General features: G+C 48.3%; 1 protein-coding gene across 3 annotated transcripts in view; it reads right to left on the bottom strand.

Moving 5' to 3' along the window:
* Nucleotides 1-568: 568 nt before the first annotated feature.
* The window catches only part of SRP68 (signal recognition particle 68), a 34,886-nt gene continuing 13,132 nt past the window's right edge, over nt 569-22,322 (bottom strand). For 2 of the 3 annotated variants that reach the window (XM_080826084.1, XM_080826083.1), the window contains exons 8-16: nt 21,971-22,111; nt 13,015-13,113; nt 10,237-10,301; nt 6,664-6,817; nt 5,980-6,074; nt 4,827-4,956; nt 2,716-2,791; nt 2,040-2,092; nt 569-1,371 (exon numbers count right to left, since the gene is read on the bottom strand). In XM_080826084.1, the coding sequence (XP_080682210.1) occupies nt 1,144-1,371; nt 2,040-2,092; nt 2,716-2,791; nt 4,827-4,956; nt 5,980-6,074; nt 6,664-6,817; nt 10,237-10,301; nt 13,015-13,113; nt 21,971-22,111 (1,041 nt within the window). In that variant the 3' untranslated portion in view covers nt 569-1,143. The remainder of the gene's footprint in view (nt 1,372-2,039; nt 2,093-2,715; nt 2,792-4,826; nt 4,957-5,979; nt 6,075-6,663; nt 6,818-10,236; nt 10,302-13,014; nt 13,114-21,970; nt 22,112-22,322) is intronic. The other variant, XR_013968127.1, reaches the window with a different exon arrangement.

Here is a 22,322-nt window from a genome sequence, read left to right on the forward strand (position 1 = left end):
TTTTTTTCACTGCTTTTGAGACTTCTATTACTGGTGCTATAATAGGAATATAAGAGAGTCACTAAGGAAAAACTTAAAAAGGAAATTGGGAGAGGGACGCCTGGGTGGCTCAGTTAAGCGTCTGCCTTTAGCTCAGGTCATGATCTCCAGGTCCTGGGACTGAGCCCCACATCGGGCTCCAGCTCGACAGGGAGTCTGCTTCTCCCTCTTTCCTGGCTTACGCTCTAATGAATAAAATCTCTTAAAAAGAAAAAAAAAAGGAAATTGGGGGCACCTGGCTGGCTCAGTCTGTAGAGTACATGACTCTTGATTTCAGGATCATGAGTCTGAGCCCCACATTAGGCACAGAACTTACTTCAAAATAAAAGGAAATTGATCTAAATATAACCTATGGCATCTAAAAATTTCAGATTTAGAAAGTGCTTCTAACACTCCCTTAACTGGCCTCAAACACATCCGAGCTGCCAGAAGTCAGGGGACACCCGACAGGACAGGATCGAGTGACAAGGCCCCTAGCAGGGCACTGGGACCAGATGTGAGTGAGAGCGTGTAAAAAATGGGCACAGTCTCCAGCATCTTTGCCTTTTAATATAAGATTTGTTTTCATCATTTCTGAGTGTAACACATTTCTTCTAAAAATAGAGCTCTTTGCTTGTTCTGAAACTTAACTTCCACTTGGAGGTGACAGGGCATAAGGCTGACTGTAGTTGTGGGGTGACGCGGGTTCCTGGTCACAGACTCTTCACGGGACTCTGGATGCTCACGGCGAGGAGTCGTCCACTTCAAATCCATGGTACTGAAGAAACACGACAGAAAGTTCCGAGCTCCCATCCACGCCTGGCGCGGACCCACCCGAGCATGGCTCCCACGGGCCACGGGACCAGATGGCAGCAGCCCCACCCCCAGGAGGCGCGGGCAGGATCCCGCACACGTCCACCAGAAGAGGGCAGGGTCCCCTCTGAGCACACCGGTTAAGAATGGCAAGTGCACAAACACACAAGACATAGGGACGCAGGGCTGAGGATGTTACACTCCTGCCCTGGGCCAATGCAGACCTGGATTTAATATCATGGAACTTGCTGGGGTTTTCTCACAATACAGATGAAGAGTGAGAATCTCCCCTTGCCCCCAAGAAGAGCCTGGTTAGCTCCTGAATCCAAAGATGCCCTTGATGTATCCAGTGAGGCCACTCTTGGTCTTCTGCTCCAACTTGTCCTCAAGAGGTGGGAAAGCCACATGGTTGAGAGCCAGGTCAAAGAACAAAGGCTTGCAAGGAATGGGCTGGAATCCCGGTGGGAAGTGCACGAGGTTGGCTTGCTTGGTGACGAGGGAAGGGTCCAGGCAGAATGTCTCAAACCGTTCGACGAGAGGCTGGGAGTCAAACCAAAGGGAGGAACCCAGGAGTTAATCACAGACCACCAGCGGAACATTCACCACGTGCTGAGCACCCAGATCTGAGCCTACATGGGCTACCTCGCTTGATCCCCACGAATCTGCTACAAGGGTTCTGTCACGTCCCCATCTCATAGCTGAGAGTCACTGAAACCTACAGAGGTTGGGAGAGGTATGGGCCGGGACTGGAGCACAGGCGTACTGGACCTCCCCGCCGAGTTCCTAGCCAGCTGCACTGCACAGCACACGTTCCTAACCTCCTTATCTGGGGTCATCTGGCTGACACGAACAGACCTTATACAGGCAGCTGCAAGGTCTCTGAGCAAAAGAAGGTTGTCTGCTTAGAAATGAAGGGTTTGTGGGCACCTGGGTGGCTCAGTGGGTTAAAGCCTCTGCCTTCAGCTCAGGTCATGATCTCAGGGTCCTGGGATTGAGCCCCGCATTGGGCTCTCTGCCCAGCAGGAAGCCTGCTTCCCCTTCTTTCTCTGCCTGCCTCTCTGCCTACTTGTGATCTCTCTGTCAAATAAATAAAATCTTAAAAAAAAAAAAGGAAAAGAAACGAAGGGCTCTCTGTTCAACTGAGCACACATTTCTAGTGAGTTATGAATTCTATTCTTTATTCCTCAAAAGCCACAGCCCAGACATACCTTGTTGTCCTTGACTTGGGAGGAAATCTCTGTTTGGTAGGAGTCACTTGCATCTGAAAGTTGCACAGGGATTCAGTGAGAACAGGGAAATAACATGCTACAGTCACAAATGACACATATCACACGTGTGGGTTCTAAATCCCAAGAGCAAAAGCAGCAACATGTGGGGAAGTCAGCGCTTTCCTTCCTGGGCCTATGTCTGCTAAGCAGTACAGAAAAATAGAAGCAACGTTGTCACGCCAGTGGAGCCCCAATGGTTGTAAGAAAAATATGTTAGGGAAAAAGGACAGCGAACTGGTTCTCTAAATTCTTCCACACAGGGGCGCCCGGGTGGCTCCGCTGGTCAAGCATCTGCCTTTGGCTCGGGTCATGATGTCCCAGGATTGAGCCCCCCGCATCCGGCTCCCTGCTCAGTGGGCAGTCTGCTTCTCCCTCTACCCCCCTTCTCACGTGCTCACTCCTTCTCAGTCTCTCTCTCAAATAAATAAAATCTTAAAAAATAAGTAAGTAAATAAATTCTCCCACACAATTTGAGACCTTCATGTGGCAGAAATAATGGCAGGAAAAAATAAAATCTTATGCATTACCGGAACTGGTGTAGGGGGTGGGAGAGAGGAGGGATAGCAGCAAAGGAAATCTGGGAACACAGTCAGCACATAACAGGCAAGTGGCTCACCCAGGATTGCTGCTGCCTGCAGAGAACACTTTTCTGACCTCACTTGCGTGATGAGCTCTTGTACGTCGGGCAGGTCCTGTAACGATTCAGAAAACACGTACTCACTGGGGCGCCTGGGTGGCTCAGTGGGTTAAGCCTCTGCCTTCAGCCCAGATCACGATCCCAGGGTCCTGGGATCGAGCCCCGCATTGGGCTGCCTGCTCAGCGGGGAGCCTGCTTCTCCCTTTCTCTCTGCCTGCCTCTCTGTCTACCTGTGATCTCTGTCAAATAAATAAATAAAATCTTTAAAAAAAAAAAAAAAGAAAAGAAAAGAAAACACATACTCATGAGCCAGAGCCAGGCCAGACAAGTGCACCAAACTAATCCAAGTGAAGTGATCCTACCATTATTTTCACAAGATTTTAGACTTTATAAATGGTTTATCCTATTAAAAACAAACAAAAACAAAGACAAAAAACGCTAGCTTGGGGCATCTGGCTAGCTCCGTCAATAAAGCGCATGTCTCTTACTCTCAGGGTCACGAGGTCAAGCCCCACGGTGGGCATGGAGCCTACTTAAAAAAAACAAAACAAAACAAAACAAAAAAAGGACTTAAAGTTTGCATCAGACAAGAAAAGGATGCCTTAGCCCAAGTAATAATGCCAGGAGACAGCAGCGAGGATAACGATATTAGCGAGCAAGTGTATCACGTGCTGCACATACAAAGGGCCCGGCGCTTTCCGCGCAGTTCACACAGCCGCTGATTCCACTGTCATAATAATCCTGAATGAAGCCGTACTCTGCTTTACAGAGGAGGAGACTGAAGCACGAAGGGCCCCCGTGGCAGGCTGCAGTCTCTCACCTGGCAAAATCCGGAAAGATCTGAACCCTCCTGCCCTTAAGATCAGACTTCGGTCAGACAGGGATCTGTAAGCGCTTCTCCCTGACTCCTGGGATATCCATCTACACAGTCTCCCTCCACATCCCGGCGCCGAGGACACCCCAGCATTACGCTGCCACCGTGCTGATCCCGCACACCCTCGCCTACTCCTTCCCATCTCCACCTTCACTCGAGGACTCCCCTTTCCGGCATGCAAGCCTGTGGCTCGACAAAACCTTAAGCTGTCTGAGGGCAGAAGCCTGGTGTATTCGTTTCCCTGGAACCCAGCGCTGCTCTGAGGGAACAAGCGAACGCCCAGAGAGCCGCGGCTCCCTCACCGGCCTGACCAGGGCAATCCCAGCTCGCCTTTTCTGAATGGTCTCCACTAATAAATAAACGCGCCCGGATTCCGTGGGCCAGCTCAGCTGGGGCTTCGATCCCGACACCATCACAGCAGTCCACAGCTTAAGAAGCCAGCAGTCATTCAACAAGCAGGAACACTAAACCACCAGGTACTTCCGATCGGCAGGTAAGCTCTGAGGTATACCCAAACTGCCCCGGGGGAGGGGTGCTAAAGTGCAGATTTTGACTCAGCAGGCCTGGAGTAGGGCCTGGGAGTCTGCATTTCTAGCAAGTTCCCAAATGCTGCTGCTGGTACAGGCACACTTTGTGGAGAAAGGCTTCATCAGTGGTTCTCAACTCAGCTGCACAGCACAATCACTGAGGGGCTTTACAAAATCCCAGTGTGCACCCCAGACCCCGCAGGGATTAGAACCAGAATCTTGAGGGGTGGGACTCAGACAGTCATCTTTTAAAAATCCTAGGTGAGGGGTGCCTGGGTGGCTCAGTCAGTTATCTGTCTGCCTTCGGCTCAGGTCATGATCCCAGGGTCCTGGGATGGAGCCCCGCATCGGGCTCCCTGCTCAACGGAGAGCCTGCTACCCCCTCTCCCTGCTCCTCTACCTATGCTCTTAATTTCTCTGTCAAATAAATAAATAAATACCTAAAAAAAAAAAAATCTTCCCAGGTGACTGTCACATGCAGCTGAATCTGCGAACAATACTTCAGATTTATTTTAACCCAAGGACTGGCTTTCCTTCGTAGTACCCGCGTCCAGTCGCGGGCCTGGAGCACAGCAGGGGGTTACAGCGCACCCCAGGAGCTGGGGCCGCCCCACCCCCGCGGCTGGCCAGGGAGGACGGGCCTCACCATACAGCCTCCCTGGGCTTGGGGGCGAGGAGCAGCGGCGCACCTTTAAGCTGTTCCTGAAGGCCCCGGCGTCGGAATTTCCCCCGTCTGCGTACTTCAGGACGCGGTCGTACAGGACAAGGGCTTCGCTCCACTTCTTCACCAGCACGTAGGACTGAGCGATGAAAAAACACCTGGCAGGGAACGGAAGGAGCCAGAGTATTGCAGAATAACAATGACCTAAGATCAAGACGCTCCTTGAAGTTCAGGCTCAATTTCAGATCTGGAAACGGGCTTCTTAACCTCAGGATCGCTACAGGGAAGACCCCGACCTTCCCCATGCCCCAGCTTGCCAGGCGACCCTCCACTCTTCCCCGCACTGCGCATGTCCCACATGGTAACAGACCCTCTGTCTTCTACTTCCTTTCTGACTCTGCGGCTCCCAAAGGCACATGGTGGAGGCTGGGACAGGCACGGAGGAGGAACGCTGCCTGGCCCACGTAGGAATCCCACCCACTGCCCACACGTCCGGCCAGCTCGCTCATCCCTGCTCACTTCTTTTTCAAAAACACAACCCAGGAATCCACTTCCTAATGGAAACTATGCCACTGGGGTCAACAGAGCCTCAGGGCTGCTGGTCCTTGACAGGCCACGGGCCAGGAGGAGAGCGAAAAAGTGCGATGACGGGACGTGTTGGAGAGTCAGAGCGCTGGGGTGTGAGGGCCGCGGGGCGGGGGGATTACACACCCGGCTCCTTTTCGCACCATTCTGCCCACACCCTTCTCCTGCTCCACACAGCCTACCTCCAACTTACAAATAACACGACTCATTTAAAAACAAAAACAAAAAATGGAGGCTTAGCTTTCTCCTAATTCAGTTCAGGTTCTACTCTGGCTCTGCTAATGAACACCTTTCCGTACACTTGCTCCTTCTCCACCGGGAGGAAGGAGGGAAGAGGAGGGAGGAGACCTTTAACTTGTGCTCCCCCACCTCCCCCACCCTATCCAAGGAGCAAATGAGGTACGCTGGAAACTCCCAGCCAGTACCTCTAGCAAAGACACCCCCCGAACAGGCTGGGCCACCTGTTCTGATCACAGGCAAGGGAACCACAGAGCCAAGCCAACAAGCCGGTCTTCTGGAGTCTGGCCCATGCTCCCAAGGCTTACAGAGCCCAGCGGGCAGCACAGGAGAGCCCCACCTGCGTCGCGGGACCTTACCTATACGCCTTAAACACCAGCGTCTTGAGGCCTATCTCTTTCTGGAAGGCTCGGTCCTCCTCTAAGCCAGGAAGCTGGAGCAATTCCACCAGATTCTGCGTGAGAGATGCAACGAGGAAACTCATGAAGAGCAGACTTCAGACTGGATTTCTGATAGGAGACCTTGTAAAAATACACACGGGCAAAAAGAGAGCCCAAGCCAGAAATAACGGGAAGGTCTATGAGGAGCAGCTTGGCAGCAGCCACACCCGGTATCACCACCACCCCCTCTCGGCTCCTAAAAGCCTGTCTGTCCTTTCCGTCTCGGCTCACACCTCACCTCCTTGCAAGATTTCTCAGACCAAGTCAGCTAGTGGGCATCTCCCTTAGAGGCCTGGATGGTGCGCACACCACCGATCTTACTCACTGACCAACTCCCAGCGGGCCAAGACAGTGTGGCCTCAGGTCTCAGGAAGTTCCCCAGCACGCGGAAGAGGACCTTGCACAGGCAAAGCGCTCAGTGGACCTTGAGGAGGTCACTGGTCTCTACGCATCAACACGCCGAGGCTGAGCGAGAACCAGGCCTTTCCTTCTGAGCCACCAACAGCTGCTGCTGGTCCCAGCCCTTTGCTACGCAGAGCTGGGTCATTCTGTGGCCAACACATGCAAAGGACAGGCTCCGGCTGCCCAGTCCTCGAGGGTCACCTGTAGAATGATGTCATAGAGCCGGATGAGGTCCTGGGGCCGTGGGGAGCGCTTGCTGTCATCTTCCGGCTGCTGCTGTAGAGCCTTCTGCAGCCCCTTGGCCATGTTCTCGTTCCGCCTGATGGCCGTGGACAGCTTGATGTAGGTCAGGTAGCTGGAATGTACCACACGTCAGCTCAGGTTAGGCTCAGGGAAGCTGGCGTTCTGAGAAGAGCACTGGGCCACAAGCTGGGACTAACCTAGGGGAAGGGCGTGGGGGCGAGGGCGTGTCACTCAGCGGGCCATCTGACCTGGGCCTCAAGCTCAAGGGGGCCCTCAATTTTGGTAATTCGCTGGCAGGTCTGCAAGGGGGCAGCTCAATTCGCTGGCAGGTCTGCAGGGGGCCGGGATGAGACCTTATGACGAAATCTGGTTTCAGTTTGAATTATATCCTCTGTTTTTGTCTTAAAGAGCCACAAAGCTACTGATTTCAGAGGTCACGGTTAGCCCTTGAGATGATCCATGGATGGCGAGCCGTTCCTGGAACAAGGATCAGTTAACTGCCTGGCCCACATTACAAGACACTGCGCTCACACAACAGCTGCTCCTACTCATCCGATGACCTTCTCTTCTCAGAAGACACTAAGGAAGGGTTTCTTTGGAGGGTTCTGCGTACCGAGCACCTGCACATACCGGAGACTACGCCTGCTTATTTTAACTGTACCACCTGGAAAATCTCTTTTAATATCTGGGGATAAAAATACAGTAACTGAAAAGTCTGTTTAAAAAGCATTTGTGGGTGGTGGGGGAGTATTTAGGGCTCTAGATCTCCATCCTTCTCTGGTAGAAGAGTAGAGGCAGCCTTGGGAGAAGACACAGCCTAGGGACAGCTATACATGCATAGTTGAGGTCAGGGCTCCACAGTGAACGCCGGGGATTAAGAGACTGTCAAGTCCTAGGTGCTGGCCCCCTAGCCTTCTCCTATTCAGCTTCTAGAACAAGAGCTGCTGGTACATTCTGGGGATCTGACCTCCCCACGAAGGGGCCCTCCAAAATTCTGGAGTCAGGTTCCTGGGTAGAAGGGCAGAAGAAGAACACCCCCAGTGAAGCCCACAGCCGATGAGCCCCGCCCACAAGTGCAGAGTTCCTGCCACACAAGCCATACGCTTTAACAGGAGATGTCGAAAAATCACCAGTTAAAAAAACATCTAACAAGACAGAAGAGACCAAAATCAGGGGTGGGGGTGGGGGAAAAGCAACTTGGAAGATTCAGACTTTGCAAGAAAAAGAAAATTTCAGAAAACTGTTATTAACCTCAGAGAGGGAAGACTTTCTGGTCATAGGCTTAGAATGAGAAACTTTTACAAAATTAATACTTAGGCGTGCCTGGGTTGTTCAGTCGGTTAAGTGTCTGCCTTCGGGTCAGGTCACGATCCCAGGGTGCTGGGATCCAGCCCTGCGTCAAGCTCCCTGCTCACCGGGGGCCCTGCTTCCCCCTTGCCCCTCTACCCATCCCTGTCTACACTCTCTCTCTCTAATAAACAAAATCTTAAAAAGAAAATCAATATTCAAAGAACACGCACAAGCCCTCAGAAATTAAAATGGTGCATGAAGTGAAAAGGCCTATAAGGAAGTCAGCTGGGAGGTCGGAAGAGTCAGGGTGGGGAGTGGGCGAAGAGGAGATCAAGGGCTGTCCCAGGAAGGGGCACAAAATACCTAAATCCAAAAATCAGTAAGTACGAACACACACACGTCATTTGGACACAAAGGTAAATACCAGGAAAATTTGTTTAAAGAATTAAAAGTGGCTGCTTTGGAGAAATGGGAGAGAAAGGTCAGGAGATGGGTCTTCCTGAAGCTCTTCAGAAAAAGGAGATTCTCCAAATATTATTTAGAGCAGTAGAAGAATGTAGATACCTCTTCGGAAAGTTTTATTAAAATACAAGAGTGACCTGATTCCTGCTGTCAAACTGTCAAAGCTGGGCTCCAGTTCCTTTTTTTCTTTTTTTTAAGATTTTTTAAATTTACTTATTTGACAGAGAGAGAGAGAGAGAGAGCTGAGTACAAGCGCAAAAGCAGGCAGAGTAGCAGGCAGAGGGAGAGGGAGAAGCAGGCTCCCCACTGAGTAGACAGCCTGATGCGGGGCTCAATCCCAGGACCCTGGGATCGTGACCTGAGCCGAAGGCAGGTAATTTAACTGACTGACCCTTCAGGTACCCCTGGGCTCCAGCTCCTAGCTGAAACCCACGATCCTGATTCCAGCTAGTTGTGAAGGTGGGAAGATGAATCCAAGGGTTTGGGGGTATCACAGTTTGAAGGTTTTCTGAGCCCTGTTAAAGCTCTCAGGGTCTTTTCAAGGTTAGGAAGTTGGATCAACTCCTGATTCTGACTCTGTGGCTGTTAACTATAAACACGTCCCTTATCCTCCTGGGCCTCCGCCTTCTCACAGGTCTGCTGAATACTAGAGAGCGAACGGTCATCGTTGCTCGATACCCCTCGATACCCCTGGCACTCCATTTGACGTTCACGTAATACTGAATTCCCTAATGTAGATCAAGGAGGTCAAGGTACAGGGAGGTGTTTTTACCAAAAAGGGAGGGGTTAGGGGAACGGCTGAAAATAGTGCCAGGTTCCTGAAAAAAGTTATAACCAGTAACTAAGCAATGAAGACTTCAAGGTCACATGGGGTAGAGAATCTAACGAGAAGTGTAGTTTTCTCAAGTCATTCGATCCTTCTCCCCACAAAGTCCCAAAACTGTCACTCTTCCTTCCCTCCCCTCTTCAGGGTGAACAGAATGGTCCACACCTCTAAAACAAAAGTAAACTTGACAAGGTGATTTAAAAATGTGTATGAAAGAGCAAAGGGACAGAAAGAGTTCAGCTGTGCCTGAGGAAAAACCTGCTGGGGGACGAGCTCCACCAGCGACCAGGACTCAAGCCGCAGGCATTTGCTGTGCTGGTGCCAGTACACAAGATAGATCAGCAGAAGAGAAGAGCGTCCAGAAAAGAGCGCGCGAGGAGAAAACGGGCCGCGTGCCGGATGGAGCAGGCGCTGCAGGCGAAGGGGGACAGGCCGGTGTGTCCGTCGACTGCCCCGGAGCCATCCACAGCCTCGTGGAAGAAAGGTGAAGCAGATCCTTATACCACGCTCAAAAACAAACTCCAGACAGAATCAAACTGGAGTCAAAACAGAACTTAAATGCAGAAGGGACGAAAGAAAACATCTGGAACACAGAGGAGAGTAACTTTCGGAGCCTGGCACAGGAGGGCAGGTACCTCTAGAAGAGAAAGAGGAACCACCAGGTGGGGTCACGGAGCGTCAAAGTCACCAGCCGCATTCTCACTCTTAATGTACGAAATTTAAAATTACGTGTATAATATTACATGGATAATAACATGCGAATGCAACAATTGCAGTAACATACAAATAACATGCAACTGCGTACTCCTGTATGATAAAACGTACATACATACATTAGCATTTGCTATACAATAAATCAGAAATTAAAACTATGCAAACATTATACACACTCTTTCATTTGAAGGATCTATTTTACTACAGTGTTAAAAAGTAAAAAAAATTAAAAGCCTTACCTGTGCAGGTACTGAAGATTAGATACCTTTCCCGACTCCCCTTCAAGGGTATAATCTCTCTGTTTCTGTGGAAAGCAATAAAGGCAGAGATAAAACAGATGATTCTATCCTTGGCTCTGACCACCTCATGCCATGGTGTGGTCCCCAAAGTGCCCAGGAACACAGGCACAGGCTCTAGTAAATTAGGGGTCCTGAAATATCAAAGATCTCCTGGGCATATTCTAGAACAACAAGGCCACTCACTTGTCACCGGCATCTAAAAACCGGACTTGAGCAGGAGAGTTCAGAGTAATGGCCAGTCAGGCTCCCTGTCCACTGCTCCCATGTCCAGACCCAAAGCATGAAGGCCAGTCAAGGCCCGTGGCTCCATTTTGGGGTTTGTGCCTTAGACCTACATTCTGAGATCCAACCCCTCAGGCTGTCAGCTCAGCCTTTCGTGACTGGCCGAACAATGGCTCCCAAAGACGCACAGGTCCTAATTCCAGGCCCCGTGAAGGTGTTACCTCACACCTAAGAGATGGAATGAAGTTAAGGATCTCTTCATTAGCCTGGATTATCCAGGTGGGATCAGTATAATAACAGGTTTCTTCTAAGAGGGAGACAGCAGGGCCGGTGACAGAGAGAAGGCATGGGGACTGAAGCAGAGGTTGGAGAGGAGTGACGGGCTAAGCTGCTGGCTCCGAACACGGAGAAGGGGGCCACAGGGCAAGAGGTACAGGTGGCCTCTAGAAGTTGGAAAATACATTCTCTGGAATGCTAGAAATGGACTCCTCCCTTAGGACTTCCAAAGGAAGGGCACTGGGGTACTTATGTCGACTAAGCATCTGACTCTTCATTTTGGCTCAGGTCCTGATTGCAGGGCTGTGGGGTCCAGCCTCGAGTCGGGCTCCACGCTTAGCACGGAGTCTGCTTGAGAGTCCTTCCCCCTCCCTGCAGCCCCTCCCTGCTCACACTCTCCCCCCGACCCTGCCTAAAATAAGTAAAATCGTAAAAAAGACAAAAAACAAAAAACCCTTCCAAAGGAATGCAGCCCTATGAACCTTTTTAGATTAACAACCACCCGAAGCTGTGAGAGAAGAGATCTGTGTTGTTTTAAGCCACTACGTTTGTGGTAATGTTCCAGCAGCCACAGGAGAAACCACGACACCTTGATATCACCATCTTCATTACACTCTGTGAGGTGTCCCTGCAACCGCTGTTGAGTTCAAGGTGCGTGATGGAGGGCAGGGCTCATACGTACCTGCTAAGTGGGTGAAGGGAGGTGAAATATACAAAGGCAACTTGACGGGAAAAGGAAATGGGACTACAGCTTAACAAATACTTACTGAACGTTTTAGACTCTGTTTTAGGGACAGATGCTAAACTATATAGCTGCTTTTAATATGCTTATAATCGTGGAAAAAAAAAAACAACCCGGAAAGATAAATATAAGTCAATATACAAAATGTTAAAAAGTAATTCTTGATTAGCTACCGAACAAAAACTAGAGCCACAAGTACCAGATATTTAGAACGCGGGGAGCTGCTGGGCTAGGATGGTGCTGGCAGGCTTCCCAGAGATGAACTACGAGCCGGACACTGAACACCAGACGGTGTCTGGACAGGTGACGAGAGGGACAAAGGACAAGTCAGGTGTGAGGAGGGAAAGGGAGAACAGTGGAGGCGGCCCCGGGGTGGGAAAGGCACAGCAACGAGACGGTGAGTACAGCAGCCTGAGCCGGAGGACCCAGCGGGGAGCAGCAAAGTGTGATCTGGAAACAGACACCAGTTCATAGAGTTGGAACTGCACTTGCTACATCAATGGGCTCTCAAGCAGGGTGTACACAACCCAGAGTGTGGTGTAAGAGAAAAAATTAGAGCTGCTGCTGCTTCTTTCTTTTTGAAGATTTTATTCATTTATATGACAGAGAGAGATCGATCATAGATAAGCTTAGAGGTAGGGAGAGGCGGGGGGGGGGGAGCAGGCTCCCTGCCGAGCAGAAAGCCTGATGTGGGACTTGATCCCAGGACCCTGAGACCATGACCTGAGCTGAAGGCAAAGGCTTAACCCACTGAGCCCCCCAGGTGCCCTGAAAACTACAACTTCTATTTTTCCTCATTTCTGTTGAATAATAAACTATATAACTTAGAAATAAACACATCAGGAGTACAGCCTCAATTTTACTTATGGGCTGCATTATCAGGAAAGTTTGGAGCCCCCTGCTCTAGACCTGGGAGATGGGATCTAGAAAGGTCCCATGTGTGCTGCTGGCAGGAAAGACCTGGAGAACTGAACCCAGACCAAGATGGGAAAAGCTGTCAGACCTCTGTGGCAGTCCAGGAATAGGACAAAAGGCTAATCAGAAACAGGGCAGGGGTGAGGGATGGAAAAACGGAGAGAAGTCAAAGGCAGAGCTAGTAAGGTGTCTGGGGACAGGGAAGAAAGAGACAAAGACAGTCCTGATGTTTTCAGCCCAGATGCCTAATGAATCATAGGGACATTAGAAAAAGGGAGCACTAGAAAAATCCACCTGGAGCCATGAATTTGTGACTAAAGGCTTAACAGGTAATAAATGAACCCATTAGGAAGAACAGGATGGAGAGAAAATTCCTCAACCTGATGGAGTTCAGAGGCTTCTGTCGTTTGTCAGCCCATCACCAGATCTAAAAATACTGTGGCTAAGAGTCTGTGCGCTCAAGACCACTGCCCGCCCATCCCCCCATTCCCACCTGAACAAGACACACAGACGAGAGGACCTCAGCCCGGAGCAAGAGCCAGTGGCCCAGCTGACAGTCCTACCTGATCTGGCTTGAGCTCTTCCCGAACGGCCTGGATGGCATCCCGACACTCACTGAGCATGGATTCAAACAGACGCTCCTTGGTTTCTTCACTTTCAGCCTAAACAAAGGCAGTAAAAAAAGTTTTCCTCTGAATAAGGCATAGTATTCCAATGGGAGGAGGGCATAACCATGCCTTGAATCCCCCCATTATACACACACACACACACACACACACACACACATCCAGCCAGAACACCCCAAAGCAGAGATCATTTCAATTGTCACTAGTCTCCACCATATTAAGACTTTTCCTATAGTCTTATTCGTTATTCATATGGAAATGGAATGGTATGTACACACACGCGCACACACACACGTACGAATGAAGCGAATGCACTGAAAAGATCTGCGTAACTGATCTGAAATAACCAAACAACAGATGCTTTACATTTTTCCCATCACAGAATTTTCTACTTTCCTCCACCATTTCCGCCTCTGCTCAGGACCTGTGCCAGCAGGGTTACCCTCATGAATGTAACCCCAAAGACTTGCAGATCTTGGGTTTCTTTTAGGTACAAGCAAGTGAGGAATGTCACTAACCAACACCAAGTCAAATATTTATTTCTCCTAAGGATCACAGAAGATCCCTTCTCCACAGAAATCGTGCACTTGGGATATTCCCTGTGGCTATGCTGAGGTTGACAAGCACTCCACTTGACAGTCTTTGCACAAGTTCAAGGGCGTCGCCCCTCTGCTAGCCTGCTGGGATAAGGGAAAAGTGATTCATTGACAGAGCACCTGCCAAACCACATTACCATTCTAAAGAATCCGACTGAGCTGGTAGGAGTGGTAAGAGGCAGAAAGGAGATGAACTTGTGTTGCCGGCAGACCCACTGTAGCATGAAAACATCAGCACTCCATTATTATATTTGACTTTCCACAGAAACATCCAAACTGATCTCTTGACATTCAACTGACCTCTAAGACAGCCCAAAAGAAAGCCCATTACGGCCCACTCCTTTAGGAAGCTGGTAGAGGCTTAAAGAAAAACCTTTTCTTCTCTTAAGAACGTTAACATTTTTCTTAAGTTTACAGTGTAGGGGGAAAAAAAACTTCCTTGTAAATTATGCAATCTAAACCAAACATACTTTTCTACTTATATTGCCTTTCCTTTTGCTCACTAACTTAGGAAAAAGTCAGGGGCGTAGTCATCCTATAAATCTCTCAAGGCAAACACAGTCACTATTAATTTACTGAAACCTAAACAGCACTGTCCAACAGAACTTTCTGTGACGGGGTGCCTGCCTGGCTCAATCCAGGGACACATGCGACTCTCCATCTCCAGGTTATGAGTTCGAGCCCTGTGCTAGATGTAGTTACTTAAAAATAAAGTCTTTACTTGAAAAAAAAAAAAAAGAACCTTCTGTGCTAATGGAAACACTCTCTCGCTGTCCTGTCCTGCACAGCAGTCTTCAGCCACATGTGGCTACTGAGCACTTGAAATTTTCATTAATTTAAGCGTAAATAGCCAGAGATATTCAATTCTCTCGTGTACTCAACAGCACAGAGAAACACTTCACACAAAACACTGCTAAGGAGCACGTCAAGTTAGCAAGACTCTTTGTAATAACGGAGTCAAACCTGCTGGCCAAATGTCTGAAGGACAAAGCCTGTGGACCGGGGCAGCCATGGAACCTCGAACAACCGGAATCGGATCCGTGAGCAGACTCGGCAGCAGGTGTGCGCGCGGGGGCCTGGGCACACACACATGCACGCATACGCAGGCGTGCACACGCGTGCACACACACACGGGGGGGCACGGGCACACATGCACGCACATGCAAGCATGCACACACAGGCACGCACGCACAAACACACACACACAGAGCCACACTGTTAGCAGGCAGTTCTGATATCTGGCAAATATGCCACCAACACCATTTCAAGAAGGGAGCGGTTCGACATTTGGGGCAATGGGTATATAAAGTAACAGACAAGTGAACTTCATTTCGCCAGCTACCCAGGATTTGTCTGCTTTCCTGTAGGGAAAATGCAGCTCAAATAAAAAAACTGAAATGATGGAAAACGCGAACTCTCTTTACTGCCACGTATTACGCTTGCTCCCTCGGAATAAGGACACCTCTGCATCAAGGGGCAGAGGTTTTCCTGGGGCTCCCACAGAAGTCTTGAGTTCCACCGGGAACCTCACAGAAGACGGAGCCACACGGCACGTAAAAGCCCATCGGAAGGGGAGAGCTTCAGTCCCTTGGGTTTTCTGCCACCCGCACTGCCGGTCACTGAGAGGTCACTAGGACCTGCAGCAGAGCTTCTCAGGGCTCTCCCTGGGCTGGGCACAATGTCTCCAAACAGGAAGCCTGAAATGTACTTTGCTACTTTCACTCGTATTTATATACCTATCTTGGAGGCTAAAATCATCCTGAAAAGGCAGCAAACCAGGAACACCGCTCTACATGCAGAGGCAGGACTCTGCAGCATCTACATGCAGACCTCCCAAGTCAGCCCCGGGGCCAATAAGAACGGGCTCCCAAACCCACGCGGCAAACTCCCTGCACAGGAATTTGTGGTCTGCCTGCACCTTTTTCCAGGTGTGCCTGTGAGACAGAGAAATCGTCAGTCCAGAACTAATGTGTTACCTGGACGGACCTAACAATTAAAAACAAATCCTAGATCAGTTTTTATGAAACTTGGAACACCCCAGGATGTGCTTTTCCACAGCCTTAAGATGAGTCTCAAGGACCGGTACAGAGGAAAACCAGCTGCTGTGGGTCCTGAGGTAGAGACCCCTGCCTTTCAGAAGTTTCTGGTCTCCTGATCAGAGACCAGAAATTCTGCAACTGGATTTGAAGACTGTTTCCACTCGTGTACAAAGCCTGCTGGAAGGTGGCGGTGTGACTAAGAGACAGACATGGCGAGTCTGACCACATTCTCCACCACACCCATAGGAGAACCAAGCCTTCCCCAGGCCCCTAAGTTCCAGGAAACAACACATGGAAATCTGGTAAAGCAGAATACAAACCTCACTCAAGAAGAGTTTTTTTGTTTGTGTTTGTTTTTGTTTTTTAGAGAAGAACAGATGGTGTCCCTTTCACTCACACATTAAAGTATTAGCCATGACCCAAGGACAAGACTCATTAAACCTGCCATTCCTCTGGAAGCGCTGCCTGACAACATCCTACAGCGCCGCCGCCAGTGACAAGGCAGGTAGAGTCAAGCATTAATAGAGCAAAACAGAAACAAATTATCAAGTAAAGCAATTATTTAGCCCACAAAGACATAAAACCTGGCTCAGGAGACCAGAAATTTTGCAACTGGATTTTGGCCGCTGATTAAATCCCTGCTCCAGTCTTCAGTCTAACACTTTATCTCTTTGAATTATTTCTTCCTTCTATGCTTTTCAGTAAATTGCTGTTTTAGTATTTAAATGTCCTAAAACCTCTATAAGCAAGCATAAACTGGGTCTACCAAATTCTTGCATTCCAGTCCCTAGAGGGGGGCAGTACCAACACCAGCCAGTTGAAGGAACATGAAGGGGCGCCTGGCCAGGTCAGTCGGCGGACCATGCGACTCTTGATCTCTTCTTGGCTGTGGGTTTGAACCCCATGTTGGATGTAGAGATGACTTAAAAATAAAATCTTTAAGAAAAAAAAAAAAGAAACACTGAAACCAAGAGCCCTGCACCTCCAAGGCACAACTCCTGGTTCCCAGGGTAGGGAACGGCTCCAGATAACGAGAATGGGCAAGGTGGGGAAGACCTGTGTGACATCCGGCCAAATAATCCGGTAGTGGCACCAAGGGGGCACATGGTTCTCCTGGGATTACCCTCCAATGGCCAAAGTGCATTTTCCCCAGTTAATAACCCACGGCTGATTCAACAGACAACCAGCTATGGTGCTGGACCTCACATCTAAGGATTTAACTGAACTTTATTTCACCCTGTACTTGAGTTATTTTACTTACCGGTTAGATTTGCTATATGTGTGTATAGACAGTGGGCACTGAACTATTTTAATGTTAAAACTTTGCTGGGATTCCTTGGGACTGACACTGACACACATTTTGTTTGATCTACATCTTTTACATCTACCACATTATTTAAAGAGCTCTGATACTCAGAAGTGACCATGCTGCACCGAAAGATCCTGAACAACCAGAGACCACGGAGGGGCTAACACATCCCACAAACACTGAAATGATTAAGAAAATATTATAAACTTTATGTGAATAAATTCAACAAGGTACATGAAATTAATAAATGCCTTTTAAAAATAAAACGCGGGGGGCGCGTGGGTGGCTCAGTGGGTTAAGCCTCTGCCTTTAGCTCAGATCATGATCTCAGGGTCCTGGGATCGAGCCTGAGCTGGGCTCTCTGCTCAGCAGGGAGCCTGCTTCCCCCTCTGCCTGCTTGTGATCTCTCTCGCTGTGTCAAATAAATAAATAAAATCTTAAAAAAAAAAAAAAAAGATGAACTGGGGCGCCTGGGTGGCTCAGTTCATTATGCGTCAGCCTCTGGCTCAGGTCATGGTCCCAGGGTCCTCAGATAGAGCCCCAGATCAGGCTCCCTACTTGGCAGAAAGCCTGCTTCTCCCTCTCCCTCTGCCTGCTGCTCCCCCTGCTTGTGCGTGCTCGCTCTCGCGCACGCGCTCTCTCTCTCTCTCTCTCTCTCTGTCAAATAAATAAATAAATGAATGAATAAAAATAGTATTTTTTTAAAAATATTTTATTTACAACAAATATACATAATTACAATACAGCATAACCCAGTGGGGTTGCCTCAGATATATAAGACTGGTTTAACACTGAAAAGTAATCAATGTAATTCACTACAATAACAGCCGTTAAATATTCCTCCCTCTTCAGCCTTTACTCTCAAATTGAAAGATGTGAAACTGTCCTCATTACGGCTCCTTCTAAGCCTCTGCTTTCTTACAACCTTCACACACTCTACCACATCCCGTGCAACAGCAATTCAACACCTGCCACTATTCCTGCTTGCCAAAGCCTTCTAATTTTCTTTCATCTTTTCACAAATATGTGATAAATACTTAAGATTTGTAGAGCTATTCAAAGCACGGTCCTGGGACCAGCAGAATTAGCATCATTTGGGAGCTTATAAGAGAAGCAAATTCTTGGGCCCCAAAGCACATTTACTAAATCAAAATCTCTGGAGAGGTGGGGCCTTGAGTATTTTTTAAAAATTATTTTATAATTGGGGCACCTGGGTGGCTCAGTGGGTTAAGCCTCTGCCTTCTGCTCAGGTCATGATCTTGGCCCGGGATCGAGCCCCGAATCGAGCTCTCTGCTCAGCAGGGAGCCTGCTTCCCCTTCTCTCTCTCTGCCTGCCTCTCTGCCTACTTGTGATCTCTGTCAAATAAATAAATAAAATCTTTTTAAAAAATTACTTTATAAATTTTTTCATCAGTGTACTCTTTTCCCATCCCACCCACCCACCTCCCCTGTGGTATATCCTAGATTCTATAAATCATAATCTGTCATAGAGTATATTCTTATAATAAAGAATGCTACGGGCAAGAAAACATTAAGGAAATCATGTAGAAAACACATTCACAGCACTGTATTATTTACCTAAAGAAAATCCACCTGTAAGTGGACCGGCACAGTTCAGACCTGTGTTGTTCAAGAATCAACTGTATTTTTTTTTAATCTATTCAATGTTGGAGTAACACTGCTGTTTTGTTTAAGGAGGCTCCATGCCCAATGTGGGGTTTGAGTTCGTGACTCTGAGATCAAGAGTTGCACACGCCACCGACTGTGACAGCCAGGCACCACAACACTGCTGTTCTTTTCTTGCCATTACTACCAAAATTTTGGCCAAACTCAAACTGCTTTAGAAGGAGCAGCTACAGGGTGCCTGGGTGGCTCAGCTGGTTGGGCATCCAACTCTTGGTTTCATCTCAGGTCAAGATCTCAGGGTCCAGGGTCCTAAGATTAAGCCCCAGTGTCAGGCTCCTCACTAAGTGGGGAGTTGGCCTGAGAGTCTCTCTCCCTCGCTCTCTGCCCCTCTCCCCACAAAGAGCATGCTCACTCTCTTTATTAAATAAATAAATCTTGGGGCACCTGGGTGGCTCAGTGGATTAAAGCCTCTGCTTTCAGCTCAGGTCATGATCTCAGGGTCCTGGGATCGAGCCCCGCATCAGGCTCTCTGCTCAGCAGGGAGCCTGCTTCCTCCTGTCTCTGCCTGCCTCTCTGCCTACTTGTGATCTCTGTCTGCCAAATAAATAAATAAGAATCTTTAAATAAATAAATAAATAAATCTTTATTAAAAAAAAAAAGAAAGAGCAAGCGAGTGCAAAAATGACCTAAAGACCCGAAGTCAACCCTTCAAGTATGCTAACACTCGAATTTGAGAGTAACCTTTTTTAAAAATGTACACAAAGCTCAACTAGTCATCACATTATTGAAATGATCTTCAATTTTTTTTTTTTTTTTTTTTTTAAAGATTTTATTTATTTATTCGACACAGAGAGATCACAAGTAGGCAGAAAGGCAGGCAGAGAGAGAGGGGGAAGCAGGCTCCCCACTGAGCAGAGAGCCCGATGTGGGGCTCGATCCCAGGACCCTGAGACCATGACCCGAGCCGAAGGCAGAGGCTCAACCCACTGAGCCACCCAGGTGCCCCATGATCTTCAATTTTAAACGCAATGGCTGCACATGCAGTTGTAAAATGCTTTTACTTCATCTAAGTTAGCTCAAGCTGATTTTACGAATAAGGCAAAGAGCTCTCTTCCGTGTGGGTTTTTATTTTCTAATTATGCATACAAAGCAGAAGAAAGATAAAGTCAAATAAAATACCACATGGGAAACTCTCCTACCCCCACTAATCTACTGAATTGGAGAGGATTCCCTGCCAAGGACTATTTGTTTCAATTAATGTTCTGCTCATTCAGTCTTTCCCAGGGGCCCAGGACGCTGCTTGTGCACTGTGCACTGTATTAAATAAGATTGCATGAGCTATTCACCAAAGCCAAGTAAAATGATCCTGCTACTAGCCTTCCTGATATGTGGCAAAATTCAAGAACATGAGCGTGGGAGTCAAAAAGGCATGGTTTACAGGCAAGCATTCCCTTCTATCAGACGTGTATGGCTGTGGACAAGTTACATGGTCTCTTTCAGACCTGTTTTCCCATCTGTACGATGAGAGTATCACCCACACCACAGAATTAAAAGGTAAAAAACTGAAAGCTTTGAACAGCATATCCGGGACATTAAGGAGGACTACCACCCTTCATTGCTCATCTCTGTGGTGTAGGTGACCACTGGTTTTTAAATTTGGTGAACTAATACGTAAGGCCACGGAAAATCCTAACAACACGCAAAGAAAAACAGAATTCAAAAGCAGATCGCAATGATTTCAACAAATAAAAAAATATATAACATCGCTTATGAACATGAGAAAGACTAAAAGGAAATCCAGCGTTGTCCTTCTTATCAGCACAAGGCAACATCCATGAAGGTATATGAGAAGTGGGACTTCAAAACATTTACCTTTTCTCTAAACTTTAAGCTAAATAACTTCTTAAAATTATTAATTTTAATTTTTAAATTTTTTATTAATTTTTAATTAACTTGCAATGCTAGCTTTCCTTGTCCTTTATCTAATATACATTTGTGCGCCCATTTCTAAGGAGCCTCCCCCCATTTATATCTGCCCCCTGGGCCTCCCCAACCCCAACCACAGCCAGAACTCCTCTCCCACTGTCACTGACAGCAGCTCTTCTCTTCCAGAACGTACCACTATGAAACAAAAGAATTAACCCAACCACGTAAGCTCAAGGGCTGCTACGAGAATCGCGGTCCAGAAGAGACACTACCATACACCAGTGCCCGTGAGATGCTCTCCAGGAAAGCTTCTCAGTCTTTTAAAGAACAACTCAACTTACTAGTATTGCTCTCGTCTTCTGCTCTTAAAGCAAACTAGAAACAAGAGGAGCAATACACAACCTAGACAGAGGCACAAAGAAGTTCTCCCACTGTCGGAAGCTGTCCTCAGGGCGCCTGGGTGGCTCAGTGGGTTGAGCCGCTGCCTTTGGCTCAGGCCATGATCCCAGGGTCCTGGGATCGAGCCCCACATCGGGCTCTCTGCTCAGCGGGGAGCTGCTTCCTCCTCTCTCTCTGCCTGCCTCTCTGCCTGCTTGTGATTTCTGTCAAATAAAAAAAAAAAAAGAAAGAAAGAAAGCTGTCCTCAACCCAGAGTAGCTACTTCAGAACAGGTCATTGGGAAGTTTGGTCGCTCAGAACAACTCATGAGCACAGCTAACAAAGCGCTCCCACGCACAAATTACTCAGGCTTCGATGGCTTACAGGCGAGGTGGCAGCAAACACCCCGGGGCAGGCTGCAGACACGCTCAGCAGCTGGGTGTTTAGATGCTCTTCACCTCGTGGAAGAAGCAAGCCAAGAAGGGCCTTCATCACTGTCTACTGTGTACAAACCAAGATCACCAAGTATGGAACTTACTCAGTTATTCAGACCCACGAACAGGTAACAATTGTGTCTGCAAGCAACACCCGCTTTGCATGAACGCGGCGTAAATGCCACATGTAAAACAAGATATTCTGGCTTAGCCAGGCTCTCCTGAAAAGGCTCAGGAATGAGAGGGGCCCCTTCAGGGACAGAAGGCTAGGACAAGAGGTCAGACGGACACAACAGTGAGGTTGCTACACCACCTGCTGGGCCGGACAGGACCCCTCACGTTGAGCCAGCCTCTCACCAGTCCCATTTCCATGTCCACGTCCAGGACTGCCGCTGCCAATTTCCTTGCCCTCTCAATGCAAGGATTCTTCTGCGAGCTCAGCTTTTACAGTAATTTGGTGACCAAATCCCAAATAGCAGTTAAGACATATTTTTGTTCTGTGAGAAATGCACACCCATCTACGTCGTAAACACACGAGGACAACTTCAGACACACGCGGAGAGAGAACGGGCAGCTGCCCCTCACCTGCGCTATGGCTGCTTCGTTATCGGCCAATCCCAATAAAAAGATCCTCACTTTGTCTATCTTCACTGGAACGGTTCTCCCTCTCCATTCCACCTCACTCATGGTGGCTGCCTGTTTGGCCCGAGTCTGAGTGATCAATGCCTGGAAAGTAATTTTCAAAAGTCAAAACTTTAATTGCTGGTGGTAAAAGGAACAAAGAACTATTAGTTCTCTTTTTCTGTAACTAATATACCACGCCTTATAAAGTAATATATAAATTGTATTTAAGTTCCCCTTTAGTATCATCTATCTTAACTTACAGAAACCCAAACATTAAAATGACTAAACAAAAGGTTAAAAAGAGCCAACCTGG

Source organism: Martes martes (genome assembly GCF_963455335.1).
Source record: "Martes martes genome assembly, chromosome: 16".
Lineage (NCBI taxonomy): Eukaryota > Metazoa > Chordata > Mammalia > Carnivora > Mustelidae > Martes > Martes martes.